The sequence below is a fragment of the Pipra filicauda genome, unplaced genomic scaffold (assembly GCF_003945595.2).
Source record: "Pipra filicauda isolate LSUMZ 115617 unplaced genomic scaffold, ASM394559v2 scaffold55_size4083901_pilon, whole genome shotgun sequence".
Classification (NCBI taxonomy): Eukaryota; Metazoa; Chordata; class Aves; order Passeriformes; family Pipridae; genus Pipra; species Pipra filicauda.
In genome coordinates, this window is record NW_024104709.1 from 1,164,346 (window position 1) to 1,180,108 (window position 15,763).

The 15,763-nt window shown below is 42.4% G+C and overlaps 1 protein-coding gene across 9 annotated transcripts in view; it reads right to left on the reverse strand.

The window, feature by feature from the left end:
- Positions 1–4,551: 4,551 nt before the first annotated feature.
- HIVEP2 (HIVEP zinc finger 2) overlaps positions 4,552–15,763 on the reverse strand; it is a 139,108-nt gene continuing 127,896 nt past the window's right edge. For 8 of the 9 annotated variants that reach the window (XM_039387373.1, XM_039387376.1, XM_027751441.2 and 5 more), the window contains 3 exons: positions 14,804–14,905; positions 13,367–14,277; positions 6,294–7,112 (listed from right to left, as the gene is read on the reverse strand). In XM_039387373.1, the coding sequence (XP_039243307.1) occupies positions 6,294–7,112; positions 13,367–14,277; positions 14,804–14,905 (1,832 nt within the window). Of the gene's footprint in view, positions 7,113–13,366; positions 14,278–14,803; positions 14,906–15,763 lie in introns of all 9 variants that reach the window. The other variant, XM_027751442.2, reaches the window with a different exon arrangement.

Sequence of the window (15,763 nt, forward strand, 5' to 3'; positions counted from 1 at the left end):
AGGATTCAGGGCATTTGCATCAGCAACAAGGACATTCGGGGATCACCTCCTTCCATGGCCAAGAGCTGCACACCCCCCACCCCCCACCCGCGAGATCCCCCCTTGCCCCGGTAAAGCACAGCTGAAGCAGGCAAACACCTTTGCTTCTCTAGGAACAGATGGAAACGAAGGAGGTTGAAATGGCAAAATGCCAAGTACTCTGACATTCCTCTGCAACTTTAGCAGCAAGATTTCTCATCACCTCATGGAAACAAGCCTTCAGAGACTGCACCTCCTGCTGTTAAAATGAATGTGGAAACTCCATTAGTTTCTATGGCAGTGTGTCAGCCTCTTCTTATATTCTGGCAGGAGAGGGGGAAAAGAAATGCTGTTCTTCAGTACGGAGCTGGATCTGCCCCCACTGGCTTTCTCCACCTCACAGGGTGCTCATGGGGCTGTGTGCCGCCATGCATATTCATCCTGGCTGCTTTGCTTTGCAGCACTCCTGTTAGTTCAGAGATGTCACTCATCGGGAAGGTATGTGAAAAGGCAGTTTATGTAGTAATATTGGTTTTGTTTTTTATAAAGCCTGCTGCTGATCAAGCTCTCCTCAATATGTCAGCTTCAGAATGAATATTCATACAATGCAGAAAAGCAGGGAAACTCACTAGAGTAGAAAATTTTTCTGGTTTTCAAAAAGCTGTTGTTTTCTTCTATCACTGCTCACACAACCTGTAGTCCACCCTGCAAACAGGTAAAATCTCACAGGCTATTTGTATGCTTCAAAAGACCTCAGAGGTGTTAGGCTCCCAGAGTCCCTTGGCTGCCCTGCAGCAGAGCACTGGCAACACTGGAGCTAGCCTGGTGTGCCTTGGGTGAGAAGCTTGCCTGTAGGAGATGAGTTTGCAACATATATGCAGCAATGCACAGTGGAATGCACAGGAGACCATCCATTTTTCTTAAAGCTGCAAAGAAAATGACACCAAGGAACCTTGTGCAGACAGTTGCCAGCGTGGAGAGACAACAGTCCCTGAATGCCAGTTCATCCTTTATGGGGATTCCCACAGTTCATAGTCCTTTCAAGGATAAATTTCATCCAGCTCTGCCTCCATTTAAGAATATCTTGTATGAAAAGATAGAGACTTTTCTCATTTTCTTGCATTCAGTCATATGCCTACTAAAGCCCTACACAAGCAAACCATATGTACGGGCCACCTCTATACTAAAAAATTAAAGAAATTCTTAGAATTTTCCTTATCAAGCACAATCATTTGGAAAAGATGTACGTACACACAACAAATCAGCTTATTATACCTCACGTAGGCATCGCATACGGGCAAAAGCCAAGTGTTTCACAATGAAAGCTGTCTTCCACATTCCTGGTGCCATTGGTGGTACTGAATCCAGTCAAAAGCAGACATACTAAAGGTAGTGCAAACACATGTGACAGATGTAGTATATAGAAAGACCCCAAAAATAACTGCAGAACAAGTCAAGCTCTCCAGCACTTTCATCTTAAATCGAGCCTACAGTAAGCATATGTTCAGGGTCTGTGTTTGGTGTGTGTAATCTGTGCTTGAGAAAAGGGCACAGGGGCATTGTCACAGTAATAAACTCAATTAGTACACAGACTGCTGATTTTTTCATGCAGGCAATTAAACTGAAAAAAAACCCAAACCACCAAAATAGTGGCTAGACTAAAATGGATGATGTGCTGTGCAGGTTTTGCATTCAATATCCTGGATTTACTTTAAGGACATTCTTTAGAGAATATTGATTGGGATTTTCAGGGGTGGCTAAATGACTTAAAAGAATAACTCCCATCGACTAGTTCCACTGTACAATGAAATAAATCAATAAGGCTTGTTCTCCCTGAGCTATTTAGGGCAAAACCCAGTAAAGGATTCAGGTACTCTAACACCTAACTTTTGGGATTTGTTCCTCACTCTGAAGCCCAGGCCATTAAGTTCTGGCCCACCTCCATTGGACATAGGAGTGTCAGCCACCTCAGAAAGGAGCTGGATGTTAAGTAGGAAGCATGCTTGGAAACTGTGATCTCCAAGCTACCTAGAAGACTGAAGGCAGGGACCTGCTTTAGCTCTTGTTCCTCTAAGTCTCTGCCACACCACTCTACTCACCGCTCTTCCTGGTAGCTCTCTCCCTACTGAGAAGGGCACATCCAAACATCTTTTCTTCTTGAGGACAATAGGCTACAGTCTTGACGATCCAATGAATCTTGAATATTTTGTTTCACAGTTGCAGAACTTTGGCAGGAAAGAAGACTTCTACTCCTCATGGGGTACTTTGGGCACTCTCTGCTAGGAGACTGGAAATGTCAAGTTGGTCTAGCCAGTTTCAACATAGATTTGGGTGTTTGGTTTCTTTTTAAGATACCCAGAAAGGGGAACCAAATCATGAAACTAATCGATTAATCTGTAAGAGATGGCAACAGCACTTGCCAGAAGTATAATTCAAGAGGGAGGCACATTTCATTATGTATCAGGTATTTTCAAAGACCCACTCAGTAAGGTAGGTCTCACAGAAGATCTAGGGCAAGAAATATGTACTTTCTGATATCCAGGTCAATGTGGGAGGGGAAGAGACATGAAGCAGTTCCAAGGAGAGAAGTGCAACTTGTGCCCAAAAGCAGGAAACAGCCTCAAACAAGGTGGAGCACCTTGTAAGTGGAGGTGCTGCTAGGGTTAAGTGGGAGCTGACTGCAGCATTCCTGGATTGGAATTTTTGTACTTAAGTCCCTTTACTCCATTTGGGTCTGTTAGAGCTAATAATGCCCTTTATTGGTGCTAATTATTATCCACTGCTGGCAGTGTGTCATGCAGGGGGGAAGTCCTGTATTTCACATGCAATGGAGTTACTGCCCTGAGTCAGAATCTAAAGCTTCATAAGAGGATTGTACAGGCAGTTATATGAGACTGATACGCCCTCTATTTTGCTGACGCAAATAAATCCTTAAGTGACTCTGGTGACAGTATTCTGAGAGAACGAAGTAAAGGGAGCTTGCCAAAGCATCTGTATTTCTCTTGTGCTTTACAGAAAAGACATATGGATCTTCATAGAAAATTATAACCTCCTCAAACAATATAATAGGTAATTATATTCCTGACATAGAATTTTTTTAGCACATTGCATGTAAGTATCCTTGTTCAGTTCTGCAGTTTTCTAGAGTGCCCTGTTAAATCTCTTCTTCTCATCCTTTTTAAAACCACAGAACTTTTACATCAGAGACCTCAGAGTTACCCTCCTTTGGTCCTAACAGACCTATGTGCATCCACCCCACCAAGTATTTTGGAGGCATACCCTCCCCATCACCCTCAGAGAGGCTGTCTCACACAGGCAACTCCAGTCTTGCCTGGAGACCAACACCTCTGGCTGGGAGCCGTGCAGCTACATTCCCCCCCACACTGAGGCTGAATTCGTAGGCTCAGCACAGCAGGGCACAAACATAGCCCCCCACTGTCATCTCCACAGGCAGCTTGGAAAGGGCTGCACCAGGCACTGTAGGCAGAGCACTCATGGGATTTTCTGCCCCCCAGTCCCAGTTGCTGTGCCCACTATGTTAGTTCTGAAAATTGCTCATGCCTTGGAAAATTTTGTCAGACGTGTTTGCCATTCCTCCTCCACACCCCTTCCAAAGCATGTCATCATTGATGCCCAGGCCTTTTATGAGAATACGTTTTTTTCAAAGCACTGTATGGACATTAACTCATTAAGAAAATACAATTACAATTGTAAATACCTGAAACCTCTTTAGGGTTGCTCCATTGTAACACAAAAATATCACATGTAATTTTAGTGATACTTGCTCACTGATTATTAAAAAGAAATTCCCCAAGGCTGAAAAGCTGGATGGCAAATTGCAGCTGCAAATTAATTAAAATAATCAAACAAGCCAGAGGTAACTCCCACAGAAAGAGGGCTGCTTATAAAGGCAATGTTAATAGAGAATTTACCATCAGGGGTTGCCTGGTTCCCTTTTAATAAAGTATCTATGATTACCTGATTAGCTGATCATTGTGCAGAGAATTTTGTTCTCAATACAGCTGTGAAGACAAAGAAGAGGGAGGTTTTTATCAGAGCTTGTTTATTTAAAATGTATAATTGACTCCTCCTTTTTTTTTACAGAAGCAGGATCCAACAAGCTGCTCACCTCCAACAATACATACTGCTTCTCCTCTCTCCAGTCTGAAATGAGACAATTTTCTGTCACATGCTTATTTTAGCAAGGTTACTATAATGATCTGGAATAAAGGTAGAACATTTCAATGAGTTTGAGAAACTAACCTCTAATGTTTAGAAGCAGTCACCATCCATTATGGTATTATGCTAGTCATATGCCATCATGCTAGACTTACGACAACATACCAGCTGTGGTTCTGCCCCCGCATGGTATTACTGGAGAAATAAACTAGTTTGGTTTGATAATATATGAGAAAGTCAAAATATGGTCCACATTTTTCAGTGCCACTCACATTTTTAAGGGTGCTTCTTGTGCAGGATACTGGAACACCAATAAACTCGAAAAATTCAAAGAACACATGAAAACTAGACACCTTATGGATGTAACTGTATATTTATTTCTTTTTAAAGAACACTCCTTAAATGTATTTTAAGTCCATATACAAACTTGTTTTCACAGATTTATAATTCACTAAATAGCACAAAATATAATCCAGGTCGTTGATTTCTTTCATCTGTGCGTATGCATGCGTGTGTTTGAGCGTGTGTGTGTGTGTGCGTGCGTGCGTGCACGCATGCTGCTGGTGGTAGTGGTAACCCACCACACGTATTCAAACACAAGCCCGGGCTCCTCCTGACTTTCCTTTGGAGCAAACCTTGCCCAGATGAAGACCCTACTCTGGAAGACTGTGACTCTCTTGCCCATGAATCCCATTTCAGAAGAGGCCATGGTGGCGGTGCTCTCTGCCTTACCAGCAGGGCCACACACCTTCATCCACCAGACAAGATGGAAAAGAACAGAATGGGAGCCTCCCCTGAAGCTGACCCAGGTACTGTAGTTGGAAGTGACCAGCCGTGGAGTTCATGTGCAAGGAAACACCTTTTTCTCCACTCCAAACACCTCAATGACACTCCTGTGCACTTATTCAGGAGTGAATATGCCCCTTGGTCAGCCCTCACTAGCAGGGGACTGCCAGGGCTTGGCAGGGCACCGTGTGTCCAGCCAGCAGGCCGGCTCCTCGCCCAGCCCTGCGCGGCCGTAGGGGCCTTGCTACCCTGCTGCTGGAGGTCAGGGAACGGCTCATGACACTGCTGGACTCTGCCTCCCGGCAGTCAGCGGTGCCCCAGCTCCAATCCTGGAAGCACCAGCATAGCAAACCTTGCCGGTCCCGGTGAGCTACACAGATGGCACCAGTGATGCACATATTTACATGGGGTGGAATGTTTTCCCATAGCTTTTTTAAGGAGTATATAGATCAACGTTCACATAAGACCAAATACTTTTAATATATTTATAACTGTTTTATAAAGCTTTGAAAAAACTCACAATAGCACATTGTTTTACTTTAATGCTTTACGGTACTATCAGTTTAAAATCACAATCAGCACTTAAGTTATAGTCAATCCGGCAAACAAGAGACAAAAAAAAATTACAAGAGTTAAGAACTGACTGATACATCCTTTATCTTTTTTTTTTTTAACTAATGCATAAGTGCAGAATAAGATAAGATACTCTAGTTTAAATATCTTGTTTTACAATATACATTTTGTTCTAATTACGCAACAGTAAATCCCATGCTTCACATAGAAAAGCAATCCACAACATTAAGAAAAAAATTTACAATTTATGAAACAAAGTAAATAAATATTAGTATTACAGAATCAGAGCTGTACATAAAAGCTGTTCAGTTTTAATCATATAAAAATATGTTTTAGTGCAACCTCACATATATTGATGCTGTTCTGTTTTACATCATTTAGATCCAAGTGTCCAAAAAAGGAAAGAAATTACATTTATTACAAAGCAGATACACAAATTCTAAAATATGTACAAATTACTGCTAAAAAAATGCTTATAAGAATATAAGCAAAGTAAAGAAAAGGCACAAACATCTGTACAATTTAAAAGTACCAGACCCAATAAGAATTTCAAATTTAGTTTTGGTCAGGCTCATGATGACTTGTTACTTTATCTAATTCTTTTGATATAACAAAAGTATATATAATAGCAAACTACTGTAACTTAGAACAGGCATGCTGTAAAGTTGAATACTTCTATCTCTAGGAAAAAAAATGGTGGTGTAAAGGTATGGGTGAAAGTCTCCATGCATCTCAGATCAATGTGGCTTGCTCTTCTCAGATGACAGATCTTTTCTCTCCTGTGTGCTTGATGGGGGGTCGCTCCTGCTGTGAAAGCCCAACTGCCGGATGTCCACAAAGCTCTTGCTGTAAAAGGTGGGATGGGCTAACACAGTCTGTGATGTACCAAAACTGTCCTGCTCACCACTGTGCAAGTCAGGATGGGTGGCTGAGGCACAGGTCTGGCCTGGCTCAGATCCACTAAAGTGTTTAATGCTAAAATGTGCACTTTCTAAGGGTTTCTGGTGAGGCTCAGAAGGCCTCTGCAGCTGCTCTGCCCCGTGCAGAACGGCTTCTTCTGTGGCGATTCGCAGAGAGGCTATGGCTTTTGTACAAGTCTGTATGTTCTCCTCCTGCTCCCTCTCGGTAGCCACGACACTGTCCTCCGATGTGCTCTGTGTCAGCAACAGCAACGGCGAGGAGGGCGTGCTGGAGGGAGTGCTGGGGTGCAAGCTGTGCGGAGAGGTACGTTTCTCATGGTGCTTAGAAATACTATATGATTCTTTTGTAAGGGTTTCCACAGTTCCTCTTTGCTTCTCCTCAGAGACCTCCCTCTGCAGGGCCAAAGTGGACGGAGAATGTAAACCTGAAAGGGCCATGGGTACCGAGTGGACCATCTGGATACCCCCAATAGGCATCATGGGGATAGGTGCTCGGATCTGTTGCTGGGAGTGTAGCGGAAGATGACTGAAGACATAGTCACTCGGACCTTCAGGGAACAGGCTAGACCTGCGGTGCTCCATGCCTCCTTTTTCTCCATATATGTTGAAGTAAGGTGCCTGAGACAACCCCCTTCTCTGTAACCAGAAAAAAAAAAAAGAAAAGAAAAAAAAAGAAATGTCAGCACTGCTACTAGCAGAATTCTTGTCTGGCTGCCAAACCACCTATCTGCTTTCCTGCCTAATACAACCTCCCTTTCATGAAGCACCTTTCATGCAGATGGATCCCAAAGCATTTGGAAATGCACTAATTGCATATCCAAATAACAGAGGAGGTTTTGCTCAGCTCAGATCTACAGGGCTCATGCCTCTGAGGTGAAAGGTAGCAGCTAGTTAAGAGAGCTCAGCAACAAAATGCAGCAATTTAGGTCAGGAAGTGAAGAGCATTATATTCAACTGAAACTTTGAAGAGAATTTGGGGTAAACAGATTTTCATTCCCCCAGAGAAATTTAGCCTGGAGATCCATCTTATCCTCGTTTTTGGAAAACTGTGCTGGCATTTGCAGTCCACACTGGGTATCAAGACTTTGTTGCAGAGAAATACACATCCAAATGCCCCCTGTTTACTGCCTCTGCTTGGCATAATGGAGAAAATCTGATGGCATGTAAGTATTTTCTGCCTTCTGAAAGATTCTGCTCTTGAGCCCCAGAGAAGGCACTTGCTCCCTGTGAGCTTTACCCAATCCCTGATGAAAGGGGGTGGGTATTTTCATGGAAGTTCAAGTGCCTCTGTGCAATGAAGATACAAATTTTTCCAGTTATTGAGACAATGAAGAACCATTCTGGCCTATCTGCAGTGTAAACAATAAATAGTAACAAAAGCACAGGCTTTGCTGTGAGCAAAAGTGATGATTCTGTCCCAGGGAGACTCACCCACTCATAATGGGACTGAGAAGAATGGAGGATTTTGTGATGGCTAATAAAAGCCAATCTTGCAATATTGACATTTTCAGTGCCTTCCCATTAGTTCCTGCCTTGGAAGAATGAATAGTTCCATCTCCACTCAGTATTAAATATGCCCTGGGCTTTTAGGTTTTTTTTTCATTCTTAAGTTTTAAAAATTGTTGGCTATCTGATGATTAATTACCATTTATTGTTGAACAGAGGAACAATGATTACAGAAGTGCAGGATGACATTTTCATAATTACGTGTGGGATTTGGCCACACAACTCTCGGGGCCTCTCACATGAAATTAAATGAACAAAAATGCTCATCTCTGCTCTGTAAATTGACCAAACACCAATCAATTGCCCCAAAGCTCTAACACTACCATAGCCTTGGTGCAGCAGCCCAAGGACTATGGTGCTAAATGCCAACGCATTAAAGTGGCAGCACTTCACTGCTGGAAAATCCCAGCTCTCAAGGCATTAAGCAACCTCTTGATCCCATCCCAGGGAGCTGGTTTAGGGGGCAATTAAAGATTCAGTTTCTGTGCTACCCAAGGGCTCACTGTGCTCGGATGCTTTGTCCTGTTTAATATAAATCAACACTGAGACAGGAAGGGTGACCCATAATCATCAGACTCGAACTTCAGAGATGTTATTTTTCAGAGACTAATCTATGTTGGGAATTTTCCTATTCAGAAAGTGAGATGCTTGAGTCTCATAAAAGAGAAACTGTCATAAGAAAGCACAGTGACAGCACATTATACTGCTGAATGGGGAAAAATTTACAAAATAAACTGCAGTTGCCAATAAACTGCATAAGACTCAGTTAACCTACCCTGTCAGTCCTTCCTATCACTAACCTCACCTCTGCATAGCTACCTGCCCCCTATTTTTTTCTCCATCTTTGGTCTGTCAACTCGTTTCTCAGTCATACTGTCCTCTTGGATGTTTCCTAAGCCACGACATTTATCACTATTGCATCTGATGTGAACTTGGGCTAAGGGAAATTGAGTAAAAGCAACCAAAAAAAAAAAGAGTAAAACTCATCAAAGAACAAACCTAGTCACACACAAATCTCTAATTGAGAAAGACATTGGCTTCATGTTTTACCCTGCCCAGTTTCAAAAGGGAATAGAGCAAGAGTCTGTCCTTGCCAGACAGAGGTGGCTAACATGACAGAAACTGCTACACACTTTAAGATCAGCAGCATCATCCAACGCATGTCTCATATGCCCAATTTTTACATAGACAGTGGCAGTCTGTGCATGTCCACTGGACACCTTCTAAGCCTGGCTGAGTACATATGGGATTATCTTTCTCTAGCTCTGGCAGGTAAGTTTGGAAACAGACAACATAAATTGTTACAGGCACTAATAACTGTTCTGGCCTCTTACCCTGCTTTTATTTCCTTTACCAGTATCTAGCATTTTCATACCTACAAGCAGACACACATATACATATTCATGGAAAAAGACTGTCTTTTTTTAACAAGCATTCTGAAAATCCAAAGACTTTATTCGGTTGACAGGGCAAGTATTAGATCACAGAGCACAGCGCAGGAAGTCACAATATCTTTTTGCAGTGCAGTCAGAATGGGTTGCTGCCAGTGCTGTGAGGTTGCTGCCATGCTTACTCTCTTTGTCAGGTGATGGGAATCCAGTTTATTTCCTATTAATTCTCATTTGTTACAGATTAGGATATTCCCCTTCAACTCCAGATGACATATAATTTCCAAAGCAACAATACTCTGTAGCAGCTTTTCATGAAATGCTCTGACCTGGTCATAAAGTTAGACTTTCACATCACACCCCTGAGCAAAGGCATATCCAGCTTCACAGGTCCCCCAGAATGCCTCAGGGATGAGATAGGGTTTACCCTGTATCTGGTACATCACCCAAAACAGGCTGTGGGAGATCCAGAAGAAGATCACATTTCAAAGCCATGCATCCTTCACAGATGTTCTCCGGACAGCCTCAGACTACAGCTTGCAAAAAGATGTTGGGTGGAAAACAGTGTCTTTGATTACTGTATCATAATGTACTTGAGGGTTTTTAAAGTTAAAAATCAAAAAACGTTGAACTCTGTAGTGAAATTCAACAACAGACCATATTACCGATGTGTTTTCTGAAAGACATGATGCTTAATAAAGTGACTAAAACTCTATGTGGACTTCAGTTTCAGGATCAGCTCAATTTGCAGCCCTACTGAGAATGCACCATAGTAGCCCAGATACATCAGTGGACCTATTTACAGTTTCCCTGGACTTCAGAAGTGGCTGGCTCTCTGTACAAGAACTTATTTCACTCAAGATGATAAAGTAGTAAGTATTTGGGAAGGGATTTAATACCCATATCTGGGATGAACAAAGGACCTTAAGTGCTATCAACTTTAAAGTGGTTATAGAAGTGCCTAACTCCCTTCATCCCTTCTGAATATATCAAGACAGGCTTTGGACTTCAAAATAAATGAGATGAGGAACAAAATGGCAACACAAGCAAAATGCACTACCTCCTAGAAGCTACAACAGTTGCTAGAGTCAAGTCTGTACCACTCACAACAAGATATATTCACAATCTCATGGTATCTAGTCCTGGGGCTGAAAGAAGAGGCAAAAGCTCTGGTCTGCACTAGGTAGCAGAGGGATGCATTAAGACTTGGCACAAGCAGGAATGGAGTGAAACTGTTGGTGCTGGATGCCATACTCACAATACAAATGTAGTGGGCTTGGAGGGGAAGGTTTCTTTGGATTAGTGCTATGCGGTCTCTTTTCACTCACTTGAATGGCCACTCACAGTTCTAGTGCACCTGCTGCACTCCTGGAGAACATTTTTTCAGTTTAATTTCATCTGACAACAATCCAGATCACTTACTCCAAGACTGCAATTTGAGTCAAAGCACAATAAATGTGACAACAGAGACATATGCCTGATCCAAAATAAAATGGTAACAGAGATTCACTCAGGGTGAACAAACGCAGCCTTCCTATTCCTTCTCTTTCTCTCAGGACTGGCAGAAAATGACTGGGGAGAAGAATCGAAGCCCTCCAATAATAGTATCAACCTCCTCAGAAAGGAAAGAAACCTCTGGCATTCACAGAAGAGGAGACCCCAAATTTATTTAGAGAGCAGAGAGTATCAGCCTTTAATTTTAAAGACATCAATTTAACTTGTCAAGGCCAAGTGTGCCCCAGCATAAAACAGAGCCTTAGGCTACTTTGGAGAGAGTATTGTGTTATTAACTGTCAAAGGAAAAAAAAGTGTATTTTTCAGGTACTTTCCCTATGCTCTTTTCCACTTCCTAAAGAAATAATTTCAATTGCTTTCTATGTGATGCTTTCAATGCCAGAACACTTCACAAGCTCTTTGCACAGGACCACCAAAGTGCATGGACATTCAACACGAAGCAATGTGAAGGGGAACTAGACCAGCATTGGCCAAAGAGACTAGAGCAAATAAATCAACTTCAGTGGAGAAGAAATAAAACTGGCCTCTTCTGGGAACTGCAGGCACCAGAAGCACAAAACAACTCTTATTCCTGCAAGGACTGGGAACCCAATGCAGCCCTTAAAAATATTGTGAGGATTGTAAGCTGGCATGTGCATCACTGATGCTGATTTGCTAGATTTCACTACTCCGAAAGTGAAAACCAGTCTTTATTCCTTTTTCTTCTCTGACAGCTTTCATTTATAGCAGCTCAGGTGTTATTTGTCTTCCCACACACTTAGTGTAACAACTTGTGTCACTTAAACTCAACTACTGTTTGGCTAAAGTATGTCTTCCAGAAAGGCATCGAGAGGTGAGGAATCCATCCTTCCTTCCTTGCAATTGTTTGTTGTGATGGGCAATCATCCTCACTTGTCATTTTTTCATTTAAATTTGCCTGGGCTCCACTTCCAGTGATGCCTGTATTAAGGTCACAGTGACTCTACTGAGATCTGGGCTTCCCTCTCGAAACACTCAACAAGCCACTGAGCTACTGATGATTTCTGTAAGACAATTGACTTGGGTTTTCACTGCCACGTGACTGATCCTACCTCAAAAATAAGGTAAGTGTTAGAAGTCCATCTGGCATGGTGGACTTTTCAAAAGAAGGAGTTAAGAGTGCTAAAAAAGTCCTAACAATGTGCTAAACACCTTGCTGGAAGGTGTGCATAACACACAAGGAAAACGTTAACAGCAAGAACTGTCAGATGACCAAGGACGACTGTTAATGTACCCTTTTGCTAGTATCATTACACATCCAAAATCTCTACTACAGGATGCCAGTGTGTCTTATGTGGGACATGAAGGACTGGGGCACCCTGCACAATCTCAGCTGTAACATCCCATATAATCCCATCCATTTGATACTAAGACATCAGGACAGTTAAACTGGTGGCTCTTCATCCTCTTGAGCTTCCTCACTTTGCCAATAGAACTGGTGATGGGGTTTGTATCCTCTTTCAGCTATGCACCGGTCACTCCTATGAGAGTGCAGCAGGGTTTCAGTGTGCCCTTCCTCATGGACCACTTTTAATCAGTCACCCCTCTCCAGCTTGCCCAAGCTGAACCCACACATACAGGTTGAGGAGGCAAGCAGTGAGAGGGCAGCCACAACATCAAACATGGTGAGGGAAGCATAGTAAATAAATAAGCAAATGCATTTATAGTAAGGCCATTCCTTGCCTTTAAAGACCAAATCTATTTGTGAAGGGAGTGCTTTGTGAATGGTAGAGCTGGTCAAAAGTGCCAATCTGGTAGTTACTGAGAACTGTTTTACTGAAAGGGAACAGCACAGACAGCAGCTGTGCAAGTTTTGCATATTTCCACCCAGACGGTTGTGTCCCTGTTGGAACAGCCAGTTGTGATGGCACTTTCTGTAGGGCAGACAGCTGCCTGCTCCTCTCATACAATAATATTCTTAAAATTCCAGCTACAGATCCTGATTTCAATGGGCGTTCTGCTCTTCTGAGAGGTTTCATTTACCTTAGCATTTTTATTCCATTAAACAATACTCAACAATGGGGACTAAACATCAGAAACAGGGCCTTAAGCCTTGATCTTGGCTTGATCCCATCTAATCTTGGAAACAGAAGATTTTTTACAGTGCAGAAACAAGCCTCACGCACCATGTAAGCTTCCATTTAAAAAATGACATTTCATAAATATGGAGAGAGAAAATGCAAACCAGCCTAATTTATTGAAGCTAATGGAGCTACTCAGGGCTGTACCAAGTGAAGACTCAACCCCCTATAGTCTGACTCTAGTGCATCCAATTGAATCAGCATCCTGACTTGGTCACTGTCTATTCCAAGTTTCTTGCATTTGTTTCAGGACTTTCCACCAAGGCTCAAAGTTTAAGCCGCCTTCTTCTACAAAGTTGTAAAGATTTTTAAAATGCTATGCATAAATTCGGTAAGAGCATTGTTTTTGATAAGAGGAATGAAAATATTCTTTCATACTTACTGAATGTCCCACTGGAATAGATTCAGACTGTAAATATTGACCCATGGACAGTGCTGGATTATGGTATAAGCCCCTCCGGGGAGATGCCGCTCTAACTGAGGCCATATATCTCCTCTCTCGCCTAGGAGACAAATCTCTTCGAACAGATGTATCTTTCCCTGGTGACATTGGTCTCCTTGGTGACAGGTGACGTCTTGGTGACACATCCCGTCTTGGTGATAACTCTCTCCTCAGCACAGCCTCCTTTCGTGGGGAAAGATGCCTCATAGGCGAAATATCTCTTCGGGGTGACAGATGCCTTCTGGGTGACAAATCCCCTTTTGGCATTAAATACCTCTTTGGTGAGTTATCTCTGTAGGGTGAAGAATCATAGCCAGGTGACGATTGTTGACTGGAAGGTGAGAGGTCCCTTGGAGATGAACTGGGGTCTAAGCAAAGTGTGTAATCCTCATCCATGCAGCTAGGTATGTCCAATCTGTCTTTATCAGGCTCTGAATCTGTACTCTTATTCTGGAAAAACCTCTGATATTCTGTCATTTGTGTATCTTCACAGGAGTCGCTTGGTGTTATAAGCTGAGTAACCTGAATGCTAGGTAAGGTGACCAAGTAACTGATGAGGGAAGAGTGTCCCACTGAAAGGGAGCCCTCGGGGGAAGCCCTCTGTGATGCCCCAGCTGAGTTCACGGACAAGGAGGAGAATCGAGGGGGCTGCGGGCTGGTGCTTCTTGATCTAGTTTTTGGTGTCGAGTCTCCCTGAGTATCATCAAAATCATCCTCATCTTCATCATCATCATCATTGTCATCGCCATCCTCGCCATCTGATTCCTCCGCATCAGAAAACTGGTGCTCTGCTGACAGGCCTGCCAGGTTGCTGCTCTTCTCTGCCTCCTGCTGCATGTCCTCCATGTTTTCTGAAATAGCCACAGCAAGTCAAAATGATGAGCACATACCCCACCTCTTACACCTTATGCCACATTCATCCCCCACCCACCCATTGTTATTGCTGGATGCTCTTCATCTGGGATGGCTGCACAAAGCCGTTCTTCATAGTCTGAAACCATATTTTTTCAAAATAATACCTTAAAACCTTATCCTTGAAAGGAAATATAAAAGCAAATTCACCCTACACAACTTCACTAAACGTTGCCATCTCTCACATTTTAAGTGGAAAGATTGGGAACTTTGTATGAGACAGATGACAACAGGCCACACTTTTATTTTTAGCTCCTCTGCATGCATCTTAATAAAAATGTAACTCGGAGAACTGAATAGGATTTATTTTTTATACCTCCTGTTTATTAAAAAGATACCTCTTAATTAAAAAATGCCCCAATTACTCTTAATATCCCAGTATTAGCCAGGCACTGTGCTAAAGTGCAATGAGTCATTTGCATACTCCAGAAGCCATTCCAACTAAATTAAATCATTCTGACATACCTGCTTCTTCAGTTTCAGCATCATCTACAGATGTCATTGATACTCCAAGCTCCAGGCATTTTTTCATGTGTGCTTTAGACTTCATATGTTTTGTCAGATTTCCTATGGATCAGAGATTAATCTAATTAATGGACAACAGCAAAGATCACTCTTCAAGTCAGGTTTCAGTGTATCTTAACTCTGTTATCCTGCAGATGACAGGTTTTAGCTTTAAAAAACACCACAACAGACAGGTCTGACTCATCCAACCCATTACCCTCAGAGCTTGTTCTAATGAGAACAGATTCTTATATCTTAAAAAAATAAAAAATTCCAATAAACTCAGGGCCTGAAAGGTATAAAGGCAGCTCTCCAATTTTCCACGTGACATTTAGGCACCCCAGCAAGCTACAAAACTAACTTCTGGATGTTATCTATTCCTGGTCTCAGTGTTCATAATATGTACAAACTGTCCAGACATCAAAGTAAGTCCACTGCACAGCAGCCATTCAGGGCTCACACTCCTAGTTACGCTGTGGTACTTTCAAGATAAGGGTTCTTCCATTTACCTCACATGTAGGTTCCAAATGTTCAGAGTATTTGAAGCATTTTGAGGCAAAAATATCCTACCAACTTCTCTATGCAATTTTACCATCTAGCTGCAATCTCTCAACTGAGAGGAGCTGTACTTGCAGCATTCACCTGGGATGTGGGAAATTCAGGTTCAGCTCCCAGATTTAAAGTACGGATTTGAATCAGACAGAGATTTGAAATCAGATCTCCCATTACCCTGAGGGAGCAATCTAACACTAGACTATTGACTTTCTGGAGTACCTGTCTTGGTCTGTTTTTTCACAGATAAGAAAACTGGGTTGAGACTGGCCCCAAGATACATTTCATGACAAAGAATCTTGAGCATAAAGCACAAGCTGGAGAATATCACTCTAATCCATTATCCACTTCAGTCTCATTTGCAATGCA